At 45.7% G+C, this 17,737-nt stretch overlaps 1 protein-coding gene across 2 annotated transcripts in view; it reads left to right on the top strand.

Moving 5' to 3' along the window:
- The first annotated feature begins 2,808 nt into the window (after nucleotides 1–2,808).
- The window catches only part of GARNL3 (GTPase activating Rap/RanGAP domain like 3), a 199,411-nt gene continuing 184,482 nt past the window's right edge, over nucleotides 2,809–17,737 (top strand). Inside the window, exons 1-3 of one of the 2 annotated variants that reach the window (XM_075905773.1) lie at nucleotides 2,809–3,347; nucleotides 9,011–9,070; nucleotides 12,432–12,501. Coding sequence is in view for 1 of the 2 variants with exons in the window: in XM_075905772.1 (XP_075761887.1) it covers nucleotides 3,292–3,347; nucleotides 12,432–12,501 (126 nt within the window). In the remaining variant the exon portion in view is untranslated. The remainder of the gene's footprint in view (nucleotides 3,348–9,010; nucleotides 9,071–12,431; nucleotides 12,502–17,737) is intronic. The other variant, XM_075905772.1, reaches the window with a different exon arrangement.

Raw genomic sequence — 17,737 nt, 5'->3', positions numbered from 1 at the left:
CCACCAATGTTCTACTGCAGCTAGCCAACAATTTCCAGAAAATATTCTTTTAACCTGTTTGTTTTGCACCTTTGAAGTTAATATTAGTATTATCAGCTGACATGCCAAGAGTCTTATCAATGAGTCTGCTGTGGTTCAGAACAGAGAAAACATAATCTTTTAATTGGTCACTTGTCTCACCTGGCAGGACATCAAATTCAAGAAGTTTCCCATTAACTCCAGAACTTTCATGAATAGGGCTCAACAAATAATGCAATCTACTCACTCATGGTGAGTAGATTGCAAACCGGAAGAGACACGAAGTTTCACTCAATTCCCATTGCAAAATCTTTTGAGCTTCTGGAACAAGAATATTTTTCACAATTGCTTTGCTTTTTGTTCGTGCTGATGCAAAATTTAGGTTCAATGTGGAAATTAGCTGAGAAGTGCAATCTAAAGATCTGAATTTACCATGTGATATGCGATTACCACTTCCTTTACCCCAAGCTCCATTTTAACAGAATCATCTTTTATAATAAATTTCTTCATTGAAGCACTGGAAGCTATAGAACTGACAGATAAGTGATATCATATTTTCCATCATGAGCAACGTTTATCTATTACATTGGATGCCAAATGTTACATGTGGATTGTCACGTTTCTTTAAAAAAAGGATATTCCTTTTGCAAAGCCTTGTTAAATGTGCACTTTCTTTTCTTGCCATTTGCACTCATTTTGACACTAAAATAAAATGTTACTATTAAACTAGGGAGCTGTGTCCTCTTCTCACTACACTCACCAATCTCCCTCCCCCCAGGAAGTACGTACGCCAACCACCCTCTCTGGCCACTGCGCTCACCAACCCCCCTCTCTCTGGCTGCTACACTTGCCAGTCTCCCTCCAAAAACCCCCAACCCTCACTGATGTGGCCCCCAACTGAAACATCTCACTCCCCTAGTGCTCCAGCCCCATGGTGGGGGGAGAGGCAGGGAGGACTGAGGTTCAAGGCCTCAGGCCAGATTAACTCTTCTGGGGTTCCAAGGTTAGTGGATTTTGTGGGCCTCCACTAGGCTCTGCGGTGGGGCCAAAAATGAGGGGTTAAGTGTGTGATACAGGGCTGCCAGTGAGCGGGATATGGGTAGGGATGCAGGATCTGGGTGGGAGGGGCGAGGGTGCAAGGTCTTGGTGGGAGGTAGGGTATAGGAGGGGGTCAGGGTTTAGCGTCTGGCCAGGAGGAAAGGTGCAGAAGTAGTCTGGGAGTAGGGTGTGAGGCTGTCAAGGCTGTTCCTCACTCTAGCATTCCCAGTGCTGAAGGTGGAGGCCCAGGGCTTTCCCTCCCTCCTGCCAATATACTGGAAATTCCAGGATATTTTGATGGTTTATGGGGACAAGACAGAATATTTGAAACTGGGACTGCCACGGAAAATCCAGCACATAGGGTCCGTGTACCTATAGTTAGCTGCCCTTTCTGACTACTGGCACTATATTAACACTCTTCTGTTCTGTAATTTCCCTAATATTCCAAGATTTATTATAAATTAACTTCAGTGAACCAAAGATCTCAGTTAAGTCTTTTAGGAGTCTGGGGGGGTCCAGTTATCCAATACTTCTGACTTAAAAATATTTATCCCTAATAGACCTTCATTTACTAAGTGCGTCATCCTCCTATGATACAAGTACATGCTCCTGCTTGTTTTAGAATGCAGAACAGAAACAGGGTATGTCTACACTACCCTCCTAGTTCGAACTAGGAGGGTAATGTAGGCATACCGCACTTGCTAATGAAGCCCGGGATTTGAATTTCCCGGGCTTCATTAGCATAAGCGGGGAGCCGCCATTTTTAAATCCCCGCTGCTTCGAACCCCGTGTAGCGCGGCTACACGGGGCTTGAACTAGGTAGTTCGGACTAGGGTGCCTATTCCGAACTACCGTTACTCCTCGTGAAACGAGGTGTACCGGTAGTTCGGAATAGGCACCCTAGTCCGAACTACCTAGTTCGAGCCCCGTGTAGCCGCGCTACACGGGGTTCGAAGCAGCGGGGATTTAAAAATGGCGGCTCCCCGCTTATGCTAATGAAGCCCGGGAAATTCAAATCCCGGGCTTCATTAGCAAGTGCGGTATGCCTACATTACCCCGCTAGTTCGAACTAGCGGGGTAGTGTAGACATACCCACACTGATTAAACACTTCTGGCTTTTTTGAGTCATTATTACACATTTTCCCATTTTTATCTACTAATAGGCCTATAGGATAGCTAGGATTTTTGTGGTTTTAATATACTTTAAAACTCATTACTATCACTGGCTCTGCCAGACATAAATTAGTCTTTTGCTTTTCCTATGGGCTTTCTACGATCATTTCAATTTTTTTGGTTGATAGCTATCTATTTTGGCTTTTAACTGTTTTATATATTACTTTTTTTATTTTTAATTGTTACCTTTACTTTGCCCCTGAACCCAGAAGAGTTTTTAGCCAAAATTGTCCTTTTTCTTTATTGCACATACACAGCTTTTTGGCCAGCTAATGAAATCTAGTGTAAGAAATCCAAACTGTCATTAACATTTTCTATTTTTTTCTCCCAAACAATTAAGTTAATCACTTTTCTCAGCATGGGAAAGTCTAGCTCTTTTGAATCATCCAACTACATCTATTACTGGTTGAGCTTTTCCTCTGTGTGGTCAGAGGAAAAACTTAGAACTTATCAGTGTGCATGAGTAGTAATCCCAGGTGTCATTTTTGTACAGCGGTTCTTCAAGAGAGGTGCGGGGGGAGGGGGGCAGAGCCACCAAACAGAGCTGGAATTAGATTTGCTGGGGCCCAGAACAAAAAGCTGAAGTCATGCTATAGGCTGAAGCTCTGAGGAACCTAACTTTGGGGGGTTCCCTATGGGGTGGGGAGAAAAGCAGTTGTTGTGACCCTAGGGGATTTTGGTTTTAGATAGCTTCAGAAAACGGTTGAGCCTGTCGCCCCTACTGCCCCACGCGTTAGTCGCCGTGCTCCAGGGCGCGAGAGGGCAGCTCTGAGTGTGGCGGCTGCCCGGCGATGGGCGACATAGCGCCGGGCGCTGCAGAACTCAGAGCAATGTGACTTGCAGTGCCGGGCGCGTGTCGCTTGCAGGCAAGAGCCCCGCAGGAGGGGCTCCCAGGCTCTGTGCAGCCTCAGCCGGGGTGATGCCGGGGGACTGCTCCCTGCCCCGCACAGTAGGTAGGGCGTCTGGAGGGAGCTCGGGGATCCGGCGGCCTCGCGCCGACCTACAGCTCCAGCTACTGCGCAGCTCGGAGGGAAGGGCGCGGAGTGATGCCCGGCTGGGGCCATGGAGATGAACAGCGCCCCGGACACTGCCACGCCCTCTCTCGGCGCGGCCCAGCGGTGAGTGCGGGGCGGGAGCCGGGCCGCTGGGCTGAGAAGCTAGCGGGGAGGCGGGCTGGGACACAGGCCTCCGCTGGAGGAGCAGGCGGCGAGGGAAGAGTCGGGAGCTGAGGCACAAAGCGCCAGTCGGGGAGAGCTCTGGGCCCCGCTGGCCTCGCGCTGCCGGGAGCTGGACCTGGCTGTAGCCGGACCGCAGCCTGGGGACACCCTGCAGAGCTGGGCTTGCACCGCCCGCTTCCCCCTCACAGACCCGGCAGAGGGATCCCCTGGTGTCGACGTGTCGCGTCCATAAACTCTGTCGCCCGCAGCCAAAGCGAGACCAGGAGTCCACGAAGGGCGTCAGCTTCCCGCGTGTGTGTGGGGTGGGGGGGAGGGGGAGAGGGTAGATTGGCGAGGAAGGCTGTAGGGGGCACCGACTACGTGACCCCTCCACACGGCTTCCCTACCTTGTGGGTGGCCGGGGTAATGTCCTTCCCTCCTTGGACCCCTCAGGCGTCGCCCCTGGCATCAGCTCTGGACTAACTGCCATAAGCAGACCTAAGTAGGCAGTCTTCATCTATGCTATTCAGATAGCTGATATTGTGTAACTTAGGTATAGATGAGGCCTTAGACATACACTATTAGGGCTTGGCTATATCAGAAAAGATTTACCAGTTTACATCCGTTTTAACTCATGTTGCCAAATGAAGTAAAAGGAGGGTTAATCCAGTGTAAATGCATTTGCTTAGGAATTGGCACCAGTTTTATTGGACTGATTTGAAAACAGTTAAAGTAGCACAACTTTTCTAATGTAGAAAAGTCTACAAGGCAAAATAATGAGTGGGTGAATCAAATAAGGTGTGTGTGTGGGGGGGGGGAATTAAGATGGATAGAAATAGTATGAGCTTGACTTGTTCTTGTGCACATAGCTAGACTATGAAAATCCATGGGTGTAAACCTTTTTTGGATCAGGGGCCACTGATGCACAGAAAAATCAGTCCAGACCTACACACAAATGAGAAAATAATTCTCGCTGATGTGGCCCCCAACTGAGAAGCAGAAAAGAGAGAGACACCCTTCACTCTTGCAACTTGGTATGGAAGTGTTCCCCTCACACTCCAGCCTCACAGAGGGAGGGGTGAAATTTAGGGCTTCTCTCGAGGGCCATATTAACTCTTCAGAGGATCTGGGGATAGTAGATTTTTGTGGCCCTCCCCTAAGTTCTGGAGTGGAACCAAAAATGAGGGGTTCTTGGTGTGGAAGGGGGCTGCCAGGTGGTGTGGGGTCTGGGTGCATTGTAGGGTGTAGGAATGGGCTGAAGGTGGGAGTCTAGGGTCTGGGCAGGGGTAGAGTGCAGGAGCAGGCTGTGTGGGTACATGGGAAGTGAGGTGCAGGAGTGAAATGGGTATGTGAGGTTTGGGAGGGAGAGAGGATACAGGAAGGGGTAAGAAATTGGGGTACTTTTGTGGCCAGTCTCCCATTTGGTGGGATGTCATAGGGTTAGTCATAGGTTAGGGAGTAGAAGTTTTTTGTTGTTATACAACTTCTTTTTGATATTTAGATCATATAAGATCTACTGGTTGATCCAAGGTGGTCTCATGCCATACTCTCTATCTTTCCTTTGCAGTGAAATAGTTTGCTTTTGGGCCCTTAATTATGTCCTTTTAAAAATTGCCAACTCTCTTCAGTTGTTTTTCTTCTTAGTCTTGCTTCCTATGAGACCTTACCTACCTGTTCTCTGAGTTTACTAAAATCTGCCTTCCTGAAATCCATTGTCTCTATTTTGCTGTTCTCCCTTCCAGCATTCTGCATTCCACTTTCAAAAACCCTATTTCATACCCTAAAAATACCAAAATTGACTACAGAAATGGGGGTAAACTAAATAGTTATGCACAAAAATAACTAAAAATTGAAGACTGATGTGGCGGAGCTGCTCACACTTCAAACAGCAGCTGCAGACTGGCGAGACTGACTGACCTTGTGCGTTTCTTGTTTTGGGATGATGCGTGGAGTCTTCATTGTACGCTGTTGTAAATGCAAACCGAAAACATAAATTGGGGTTTTTTAGGAGCTATCTTGCATGAAAAAAATGGTTGTAAATGCAGGGGATCGTAAGTCAGGGGTCACCTGTATATTATAGGTAATACTGTCACTGAATCCTGTTAATGTTACATAACATTTCTCATTGTAACACACGTTTTCAATTGTTTAAACATGGGCATAGTTATAAATAATTCAGCTTAACTCTTTACATGTTTGGACACTGCCTTATGTTTTTCTTTTATAGCAAAAACAATTCAGCCTATTCAGAAATACAGGTATTTTGAACATTACACTCATTCTTTTGATTAGTTTTTAAAAGCTCTTGTGCCTTTGGATTTGGAACAGGAACCTGAAATTTGGAAGGGGTTTGTCTAAGAGTTAGGGTACGTCTACACTATAGATAGCGTTTTGCTATTTTGAAATAGCGTGTCCACACAGAGTGGACCCTGAACCGAAGTTAAGGCTGGCCGGAATCAGTGCCGGCAGGGCATCAGGTTATGCCTTAGTGTGTGGGGCTGATTCCTGAGGCTAACTCAGCTCTGTACTTAAAGGGACCCTACCCTCATCTCGGACAGACAATTCTCAGGGTTCCCCACTTGCTTGTCTACCTCGATGAGGGACAGCAAAGCAGTCCTGTCTTGGAGTGCTCTGAGTGCCCGCACTCGGGACACCACAGCACTCGGCCACATGGAGCCAGAGCTGCCCCGGGCACGCCGGTGTGTCTCGTGGGGTTGTTGCCATCAGCCTGGCTGCACTTGCTGCCATCCAGGGGGTCCATGGGGGACTGTCAGGATCCAGGAGGCCCTGCGGGAGAGCATCTACCCCTCAGAGCCCTCAGAGCTACCCCTCTCCTCCCCACCAGGGGCTCATGCTCATTCCTCCCTCACGTCCTTCCACTTACCCCTCCCTAGCTCCCCTTCCTGATGTCAAACAAAAGACACGTATGTTCAAAAATAGAAACTGGGTTTATTGAACAAAACTGGGGGAGGGGGATGAACCTCTGGGGAGACTGGGGAAAGGAGGTGGGAGGGGAAGAGAGAGGGTGGGAGAGGGGAGGAGGGAGCTGGAAGGGGGAAGCAAGGGGAAGAAGGGGGAGGGGAAGTTCAGGGCCCAAGGTTGGGGGTCTCACTGAACCAACTTGATTTTCCTGCAAACCCACTCCTGGGTTCACATGTGGCCTTTGGTGGCCAGGTTGGCAGCTATCCTGTCATAGACGGCCATGTTCCTCCGTCTAGTGCGGAGATCATGGATGTTGGGGGCATCCCCCCAAACCCGAGTAAGGTCCATGATCTCCACCCTGGACCAGAAAGGCGCCTGCCTTCTCCAGCCCCTGCCAGGCTCCTGGGAGCTGGCAGACTGCTCCTGGGGAGCGGTGGAGGGCTGGCTGCCAGTGGCTTGCTGCCTCATGTTTTGGGGCCACTGGGTCAGGGGCCCCGGTGGCCACTTCTGGCTTTGGGCTGGCAGGTTTGGAGCTGGCACAGGCACCCCTTTAATGGCTCCAGGGCTGGGGGAGAGGACAGTAAGTTTTCCTGGTTGTGCCCAGAGTGGCCACCAGGGCTCCCTGGGAAGGTCTGGAGGCCCCCTATTTTGAATTAAGTGTCTACACAGCACTTAATTTGAAATAGCTATTTCGAATTTGGCATTACTCCTTGTAGAATGAGGTTTACCAAATTCGAATTAAGCACTCCGCTATTTCGAATTAATTTTGAAATAGCAGTTTGCATGTATAGATGCTATTAAAGTTTATACGAAATAATGACTGTTATTTCGAATTAACTTTGCAGTGTAGACATACCCTTAGAGAAGCAACTTTTGTTGTACCTGTGAAAATCCACTCAGATTTAGCCAATTTACAAACCACAGCAGACTGCTGTCTGTATGCATGAAAGAGAGTTTGTTAGAGTCTTGCTACTAAAATCTATGAAAACTCCATCTACACTACATGTGTTGGTCAGCCTCACTGAGCCTCCTGAAATAACTATACAGACCAGAACAGACTTTCTTGATGGGAAAGACAGTTGCAGCCTATGTAGGTGCAGGATCTCATAAGTACTCTTTCCCTTTCTCGTTTCTCCCACTTTTCATTCTGCTGTTAGTAATCACTTTTCATAGACTCACAGGGTTGGAAGAGATCTCAGGAGATCATCAAGTCCAGCCTCCTACCTAAAGCAGGACCAACCCCAACTAAATCATCCCAGTCAGGGCTTTGTCAAGTTTGGACTTAAAAACCTCTAGGGCTGGAAATTCTACCACCTCCCTAGGTAACTCATTCCAGTACTTCACCATCCTCTTAGTGAAATAGTTTTTCCTACTATCCAACCTAGACCTCCCCAACTACAATTTTTCTTGTCTTAAAGTAGAGAAGATATTTGGGACAGGAAGTGTCTACCTGCATGATTGCACAAGGTCTGGGACAATGATGTGTTATGCTGATTGGGGCATTTGGGTACTGTTTTTATTTATTTATTTATTTATTTATTTTATTTAAATATTTTTCAATACATATGTGGTTATAGCACCTGCGAGTTACCCGAAGCTCAGTTGTAAAAGGTATATGAAATTCATAGGATGTTAACATAAACATGGAAAAATAAGTCAAGTTGTTTGACAGTGAATATTATAATAGGTGCAAGGAAACCATACAGAGACTCTATTAGTTCAAACAAAATGGCCTATTTAATACAAGTCAAGGACCGTGGAGAGATCGTACTTTGAAACAAAAAAATTAGGGAACAAAGTTATCTGTCCCAGTTTTGGCTTACTGAAATGGATTTATATGCCAACCACTTTTCTACTATTTGGGGCTCTTAAAGAGATTTTGAAGAGAAGAAAAATCTTCCTTCAGCTATCTGCCAGCATTGAAAGTCATATAGAGGACTTTCCTCCTGAGACAAATGTGAGTTGGCCTTGTTCTTGTTTAAGAAACTTTGTTTTCATCTGTAAGGGCTGAAAATTATCACCTTCTCATGACATCCAGTACTCAGCCCTCTAGTGGAGATTGCTAATAACCAGTACAGGCTGCCCTTGACTTGCGACGTGATCAGCTCAGGGGATAACATCGCAAGTCAGGGATGTCATAACTCGAGCCCGCATTTACAACAGGCATTGTAAGCCATCATAAATGCAGGCCTGAGGATGTAAGTCGGAGGATTTTGGCCTCTTCTGCCCTTACGGAAAAGGTTGCAAGGACGGGGGGTCATAAATCAGGCCGTCATACAGCAGGGGCCTCCTGTATTGCAAAAGTTGTAAGATCTTGTATTGTATTCCCTTCCCTTGCTGTGTTGTTTTCTGCCCCACTGTTTCTTTCCTGTTCTATTTTACTCTCTTAGCTTTTGATCAAATCCTGAAGTCAGCTGTACTGCCTTCAGTCATTACTTCCTTGTCTAAGGATGCAGCCAGATGATGGCCCTGATCACAGCACAATTAATCAAGCTTCAAATAGTGGGTGTCGTGGTTGACTTGCCAGCCAAAGGATCTAACCAGTGGTTCAATGGTTCAGAATCATGAACAAAAGCCTTAATTTACCTTACTTTTCTATCCTAATTCTCCTCTACTTTATGTCTGTTTGTTAAGAACAGAGCAAGTGAATTCCCTTCATATTAGGATTGAGAGTAAAATTAACCCTTTCCTTTTTTCATCAGAGAAAAATTGATCTGAAAAATAGAGTCTGATACTTTGACTCCAAAAGAAAAGAGGCTTTGGTAAGGTCTGAAACTTTTTTGCATAATCACTCAGTGTCTGTATAAATGCTTGTTTTAATTTCTTGGAGTTTTTAAAAGTTTAATCAGTATATTTTGAATGAATGATTTTGCGTGTTTTATCAAGTAACAGAGTAAACCCAAGGCCTGCAAGTTGGTCTTACTCAGCTTTCTCTTCCAATTCTTTAGCCATTTTTCAAACAGTAAGTTTGCATCCAGGCATATATTCAGCTTTGGTAGATCATAGCAGCGTTGAGTGGTCCTTGGGAAACAGTGAGGCCACTGGGTCTTTTCAGCCTACCATAAGTGGCATTTCTCCATTCCATCTGTGCTTGCACAATACACCAATGCAATGTGGTTCATAGCTGCCCTCCCAGCCTTCCCTCCCCCCCGCTCCAAACCCTTTCATCATGCTACAGCTTCTATTGGGAAAGCTCTGTAGAAGAGATCAGGTTCATCAGCGCTCAAGATGTCATGCAGCTGGACTTCTGTAGAAGGCTGGATAAGATGTCCATCCTCCATTCAGTAGCTGTCAGAAGATCAGTGTTTTGTTTCTTGTCACACACTTTATGCGGAATGGCAATGTGCTGGGCTTTCTATTGACTAAGCCAGTCATCTGAAGGGTTGAACTCCTCCCCTTTCTCTGCTGCCAGCTGTCTAGCTTTCCGTTTCTGCATTGGCTTGGAGAGTTGAGTGCCTTGGCCAAACTTATGCTGAAACCAGAGCTACAGGGTTTCACCAACATCTGCCTTCTTTCTATTGTGCTGATGCTTGCAGCTTTGGGTTGTTCTGCTTCTGTGTTCCTGTAAAACGTTAGGGCTGTTCTTCAGAATGGGTCAAACAATTGCCCTTCAGATGCCAAATTTCTTGGCTACCTGCATTTGTTTAGCACTGGGCTTGCATGAGAACTTGAGGGCCCAAACTTTATTGGTGAAAGATAGGTCCAAGCATTTGGCAGCCATTATACACAGCTGAAATGTTTGAGCTAGTTCTTAGAGCCAGGAAATTGATTATAGGTGGGAACTCTCCTCTAAAAACGTTGCGAATAATTGGCATGAATATCCAGTATCTGAATCCTACTAACATCCTATAATGGGACAGGATTGGTTCCTGACAGTATATTGCCATTAATTAAAGTTGCTATTATCAGTATTGCCTTTAACTGAAATCTACTGTAATTTATTTTTAAAGACATAGTTACATACCATGTAGTGTAATCATAGCATGTGGGATAATCTGTTTATATTAATTTGTGTAGCAAGTGGTAAAAATGTCAAAAGTATGTAAATCTCACTTTCACATGTGATATAGGTGCTTTTGAAAATCCTATGCAAGATCAGGAGTGTAAATAATTGTTTAATTAGTTGTTTAACTGGTTAACCACCTGCCTGGCCTGGTGTTCTCCAACACAGCTAGCTATGTTTGTGTGTATCCTGCTGGCCTGTCTGGGCCGAGTCAGACTGGCCGGGGTTGGGGCATGACTGGGGCCCCATCTGCCTGCCCGCCCTGCTCTACTGGGGCTGGGGTTACACTGCGCTGCCCCACATGGTGAGCTGTTTATAGTATACTGATACTGTAGAGTCTGCAGTGCAGGATGGCAGCCAGCTCCCCAGAAGCAGGAGCAGCAGCTGGAGCTGGTGCTCGCCAGGAGCTGACTTATACTACAAGCTGGCTCCTGGGGTGCACCGGCTGCTGGCTCTGCTTCTGGGGATCCAGCTGCGCTGCGGCCTCTCCAGAGGCATATACAGCAGAGTTCGTAGCACAGGGTAGCAGCTGGCTCCTCAAGAGTGGGGATGGCAGCTGAAAGCCGGGATGAGAGAGAAGAGTTTAACTAGTTAATCACTTAGATCCCTATCCAGGATCTGAATTACTTCCACATAACTCAGTTCTCTTGGTCAGTTTTCCATACTTTGCTGAAGAATTTTTTTCTCTGTGTGTGTGTGTGTGTGTGTGTGTGTGTGTGTAAGTGTAATTTATATAAACAGGGGGTGGATGAATGGATATAGACTACATGATGAAGTAGTGTAGCATGAAGGAATAGTTGGCATGACTTTGGGATGGCAACTATATCCATCAGAAGTTTTGCTGCTCGTAGAATGTGGGTCATCTTAAATGAGTACCAGCAATACCTCGCTGTATTTTCTGTATAATCCTTATATTTGAGAGAGAAAATTTTAGAATTATTTTGACCAGTTTTAAATTTTTGATTAAAGCTGTTTCATTTGTATTCTTCCACCTGAATCTATGTTGCCTTGAGTCCAACCACACGGAAGTTAAAAGGAAATAAAATAACAACTAAGGCATTTTAAATATCTGTAAATACAACCACAAATAACTTCTATATTAAAAATTGTAATTTTAAATGTTGGTGTGTCGGGGCCATGTAGGTTCTGTGATTCTTACTGAAATGTAAGAAGTTCTCCTTCTAATGAGTTAAGGTTGCAGTTTCTAACACTGATGATTTCCAAGATATGTAACTGGATATTAGTTGTTGGACTGTTGGAAGCTAGTGGTAGATTTGAGTTGTCAAGGATGTGGAATACAGTGCAGAATGCAGGTCAGGCAATCAAAGGTTTATACTAAATTACAGCCTTGCCTTGTTTTAGAGTGTATTCATGACATGGGTATTCCCAAATATATGTGGGGCCAAAGTGTAACATGGGTATTGAGGGAAAAAAATGTATTTGCACTTGTTCTAAGAGCACTAAACTGATATATTGATATACGTTACATTCATATGAAAGAACTATGCATGCACATATATTTAACTTGCAACTACATTTCCATTTATTCTGAGGGAAAATACTATTTTTGTTACTAAAACCTGGAGGAGGAAATTATCAATTAATTCTTGCTTTTTAAAAACAACTCTGAAGTAAAATCATTATATTTTTTTATTTTCTATTAATATTGAGAACAAATAAGGAGATTCTCCTGTAAGGAAGTTAATTTACAGTATACCGAGTGTAAGCAAATATAACTCATGGAGGCTATCCTGTTCTGTGCATTAAGTTTACTGAAAGGTTTCTTTTTCCTTAGATTAGGCACGGATCTCAAATGCAATTTATAGTCACTATCCACATTGGAACGCTTGGTTGATCACCTAGTGACTAAATATTTAATTTAAAAATGGCTTTTCCTTCTGATCAGGCTCAGGCATTTCATTCTCTTTTAGGATAATATGAAAGCCAGACTGCAATGGCTGCTAGAGGTTGTGCATGTTGTAAGGAGGGTCCCCTGCAGTGATGAGCCTGTGTACCGCAAACCTTGTTCAGCAGGAATGATTTTTGTCAATGGTAGCTGAGTATTGCAGGAGCTAAAGAGCCAGTTAGCTATGTATACTGATGAAGCATTTCTGTTCCAGCTCTGTCTCCGAAGACTTGGGCTGTAGACGTGGAGAGTTCAGTAGAAAGCATTATGGATCTGTAGAACTGGTAAGTTTTTTTATATTCCATTCTATGATTCTCAGTTAATTTGAATTATGGCAGCTTGTAATGCAGAGCTTGTGAAATCTATTCTTATTTTATTTGCAGGTAAAATATTATGACAGAAGCACCACAAATAGTCTGGAAAAATAAAGTTTCTAGGCTGAGTTTGAAAATTATAATATCTTAAGCCTATTTTGAAGAGGCTATTTAATAGTTTTGTTTGCAGATCTCTTATTCAATTGTAAATATTCTCTGCCAGTCTGTTGAAAAATATGATGTATCTTGCATTTACCTTTTTTTAAAAACAAAAAGATTGAAAATTAGCCTTTTTTATGAATTGCAGGTTGACAAAAGAACAACACTTTTATGATTGATATTTTGTGTGTGAGAGTGGGGTGGGGTGGAGGTGTTGAAGTTAAAAACCAAGATATAATTTGATTATTGGAAAAATCTCTGCTTAAAAAATCTGTGCCAATTTATTTTAAGGTTTTTTTTTCCTTCAAATTTAGGCATGAAGCAACCGTTTTTACTTTTTAACAAAGGAAAAACATGGATACTGCATAAATTAGCAGTGTATTATTTATTGAAACACTGTCATTGACTAAAGCAAAAAACAGGACTATGTAGCACTTTAAAGACTAACAAGATGGTTTATTAGGTGATGAGCTTTTGTGGGCCAGAAAGCTCATCACCTAATAAACCAACTTGTTAGTCTTTAAAGTGCTACATAGTCCTGTTTTTTGCTTCAGCTACACCAGACTAACACGGCTACATTTCTATCACTATTCTGTCATTGACTAGTTAGCCAGAATGAAATTGTGCAAGTTGATATGGGGAAGCTGGGGAAGTGGAAATGTAAGAACCTATATTTTTACTCTGTAATATGTTGTTAGATAGCACTTTGATTTCAAGATAATAGTATATTAATTGACAAGTATGCTGACTGTGTGTATTGGTAGATTATTGTGCAGCAGTACAGTTGTGAGGAGACTAAGGATCAGATTTTTATAGATGTGTGTGTGTGTGTGTGTGTATTTTCTATACTAATTCAAGGTATTATCCCTGGTGAGTAATAATAATAGGGCATATGAACTGCTGTAGATGAAGCCAGAGGGATGGATATGCCAAACCTAAGTCATGTAGCAACCTAGTGCACAGAATTACAGTGCTTCCAGTTGGAAGTTGGACCTCGCCTGTTGGTCTGGAGCTGCCACTGTGAGGTTGACTATGGGGTGGGTTTGCTTTTCTTCCCTTCTAGTCTCCTGAGGCCTCCCCATCTTGGTGGAATGAGCTTGCTGTCCTGTCTTCCCTCTGCTCTTGCTCTCTAACATCCCTCTGGGAGCTTTTTTTTCCTGATGGGCTGGATATGCTCTTCAACATGCCTTTCTTCACAACCCTGGGCTGGAACCTTGCCGTGACTATGGATTTTTTTCCCCATGAACCTGTGCTGTGAAATTACTAAATTATGTCTGATAAAACTGCATTTTTCTGTCTTTTCTACTTAGTAAATATCAGTTCTCTTAATACAGATTTTAAAATGTTACTAATAGCAGATGTGGAGCTGAAATTGAAGGGACAATTTCAGCTTTCATGAAACAAGGCTTAAATTTTTCCCTTAATATATCATACAAATTCCTGTAATTCTTCAGGCATTTAAAAACAAAATACTGAATCAAGGTTTTTTTTCCCCCAGACCTGTTCACTGCTTGAACAATTTTATTTTATGTTGGAGATTTCCACCCTTACTGCAACAAAATCTGATGTACCCTAGAACAGTAGTCACCAACCTATCATTTGTGATCTACAGGTAGATCCTGGAAACTCTGCCAGTCAGTTGCTATCCTCAGATAGATAGGCTGTCTGTGCCTGCCTGGCCCCATGCGGCTCCTGAAAGCAGGCAACTGACTGACTGCAAACAATTTCTGCAGCTTCTGGTGCATGAGGTTGATGCAACTCTGTGCTGCCTTCACTTGCAGAACTGTCCAAGCAGCTTCCATTGGCTGGGAACTGGCCAATGGGATGGCGCTTGCAGGTTCTGGGCAGCAGCGCAGCATGTGGAAACCCTTTTCCCCTTTCTTGCCTCCAGGGGCCGCACACAGAAGATGCCTTTACTCAGTCAGTCACCATTTCCAGGAGCAGCATGGGACAAAGCAGAGGCAGTTTGCCTGAGCTCTGCTGTGCTGCTGTCCAGGAGACGCTGGCACTCTCACCCTCACCCTGGTGGGCCTACCTGGCTCAACCGCTGATCCTCGGGGTCAGCTGGGGACAACAGTGCTGGCAGGGTGTCCATGGGCTCAGGATCTGGGTCACTCAATGGTCCTGGAGACAAGCCCAATCTCTGGGGCCCGGTAGGAGCTCTGGTTGTCTCAGCCAATCTTCAAAGCCTGGCGGTAGTTGTGGTGGCCTTGGCCTGTCTCCTGGATCTGGCAGTGGCCTAGGCAGTCCAACCCTGTTGTCCCTTCAAGGCTAGGGCAACCGTGCCTTCCTTCTAGGGAGCCCAAGGAGAGCATCTGGTTTGCTTGCCTGCTGGACTCGAACTGAGCTCTCAGCCCCTACTCTTATAGTCTCAGCCCTGCCCTTCTGCTTCCTGTGGGTGGGGCTGGGTGGCTGCCATGCCGTGCCGATCATCTGTTTGGCGGCACAGCAGGGCAGTCTGGACACTGCCCCAGAGTAGCACCCACAGCTTCCCCTGTCCCTGGAGCACCAGAGAGTGGGCAGAGAGTGGGCAGGTGGCCCAGTTGCAGCCTTCCCCAGCTCTGGAGAACCAACTGGTAGGCATAGCATGGTGAGGCTGGGCTGCCCACACCCCTGCCTGGCAAGCCCTCCCCTAGCAGACAAGTCATCAGCCCCAGCCCGGAGCTGGATGGCAAGAGTGTTCCCAGCACCAGGACAGGTATCATGGACCTCAGCCTGCCTGCACCACAACAGCAGGCTGGGGGACTCCGGTGGAGCTAGATGAGGCAGTTTGGGAAGGCTTTGCCTTTCTCGGCCTGTGATATTCGCCACCCATAGCACTTAACTTGATGCTAAGTGTTAGATTAGTTAGAGTCCTAGATGAATTTTGCCACGGAGTGGAGTATGCCCCGCTCTCCTGGCTTGAAACGTTGGTCATCATGCAACATGCCCAGGCCAGTTAGTGACCCCCCTTGACAGTTGTTTGACAGTTGTTTGAAGTGGTTGGGAGAGTCCCAAAGAAAGGACAGGTGCAGAATCTGTAAGAACATTCACCTTCAAACCCAAAAGGAGCGGGATGCAGTACTTCATCCAGTGTCGGAGCTCTCCTGCTTGGATCCCATGCCAAGTATCTGTATATCTGTGCAGCGCACACTACCGGCACCAGGCTCCACCCCACCCCATTGCCCCTCACCAGCATGGAAGAAAGGGCAAAAGAAGAAGAGCCCCTCACCCCCAGCATCCAAATGGAAAGGGGAGTCAGGCAAAGGCCCTATGTTAGGCCATCTGCCCACCCAGGCCCTTCATGGGGATACCACTGAGATTGAGCCCACCAGAGAGCCGCCTCAGACTCCTGGAAGTGTCAGAGGACCCAGTCTTTCTTAGGGCCCTTGTTGAAGGAAAAGGTCCAGGTAGGGATTGTCGAATGAGGAAGTAAATGCGTGGTTGCGCAGATGGTGTCAGAGAGAAGGCTTTGGTTTCTTTGACGATGGGACTCTGTTCCGGGCACAAGGATTGTTAGGAAGAGATGGGATCCACATAACCAAGGGTATGTCTACACTACCCCGCTAGTTCGAACTAGCGGGGTAATGTATGCATACCGCACTTACTAATGAAGCCCGGGATTTGAATTTCCCGGGCTTCATTAGCATAAGCGGGGAGCCGCCATTTTTAAATCCCCGCTGCTTCGAACCCCGTGTAGCGCGGCTACACGGGGCTCGAACTAGGTAGTTCGGACTAGGGTCCTATTCCGAACTACCGTTACTCCTCGTGAAACGAGGTGTACCGGTAGTTCGGAATAGGCACCCTAGTCTGAACTACCTAGTTCGAGCCCCGTGTAGCCGCGCTACACGGGGTTCGAAGCAGCGGGGATTTAAAAATGGCGGCTCCCCGCTTATGCTAATGAAGCCCGGGAAATTCAAATCCCGGGCTTCATTAGCAAGTGCGGTATGCATACATTACCCTCCTAGTTCGAACTAGGAGGGTAGTGTAGACATACCCCAAGAGAGGAAAGAGCATCTTCACGGGCAGGCTTGCAAACCTAGTGAAGAGGGCTTTAAACTAGGTTCATTGCGGGACGGTGACCAAAGCCCTGAGGTAAGTGAGGAAGTCGGATATGGGGAAGAAACACAAGGGGAAATGAGCAACAAAGATGGACCCCTGACTCAAATGGAGAAGGTAGGGCGATCAACTGGTTATCTAAGGTGTTTGTGCACAGATGGAAGAAGCGTGGGAAACAAACAGGAAGAATTAGAAGCTCTGGCCCAGTCAAAGAACTATTATTTGATTGGAATAATGGAGACTTGGTGAGATGACTCACATGACTGGAGCAGTGTCATGGAAGGGTATAAACTGTTCAGGAAGAACAGGCAGGGGAGAAAAGGAGGAGGAGTTGCATTGTATGAAAGAGAGCAGAATGGTTACTCAGAGCTCCAGTATATAGAGGGAGAAAAGCCTGTAGAGAGTCTATGGGTTAAGTTTAGAGATGGAAGCAACAGGGGTAATGTTGTGATTGGTGTCTGCTATAGACCACCGGATCAGGTGAATAAGGTAGATGAGGCTTTCTTTGGACAACTGAGAGAAGCTTCCAGATCACAGGCCCTGGTTCTCATGGGCAACTTTAATCACCCTGACATCTGTTGGGAGACCAGTACAGCAGTACACAGACAATCCAGGAAGTTTTCAGAGAATGTTGGGGATTACTTCTTGGTACAAGCGCCGAAGGAACCAACTAGGGGCCATGCACAGCTTGATCTGCTGCTCACAAACAGGGAGGAACTAGTAGGGGAAGTAGAGGTGGGTGACAACCTGAGAAGCAGTGATCATGAGATGGTAGATTTCAGACCAAAGGAAGAAAGGAGAGTAGCAAAATTCACACTTTGGACTGCAGAAAAGCAGACTTTGACTCCCTCAGAGAACTGACGGGCAGGATTCCCTGGGATTCTTACATGAGGGGAAAGGAGTCCAGGAGAGCTGGCAGTATTTTAAAGAAGCCTTATTAAAGGCACAGGAAGAAACCATCCCAATGTGCATCAAGAAAAGCAAATATGGTAGGCGACCAGATTTGCTT

Source organism: Pelodiscus sinensis, chromosome 22 (assembly GCF_049634645.1).
Source record: "Pelodiscus sinensis isolate JC-2024 chromosome 22, ASM4963464v1, whole genome shotgun sequence".
In the NCBI taxonomy this organism is placed as follows: domain Eukaryota; kingdom Metazoa; phylum Chordata; order Testudines; family Trionychidae; genus Pelodiscus; species Pelodiscus sinensis.
This window is presented reverse-complemented; position numbering and strand designations above follow the sequence as displayed.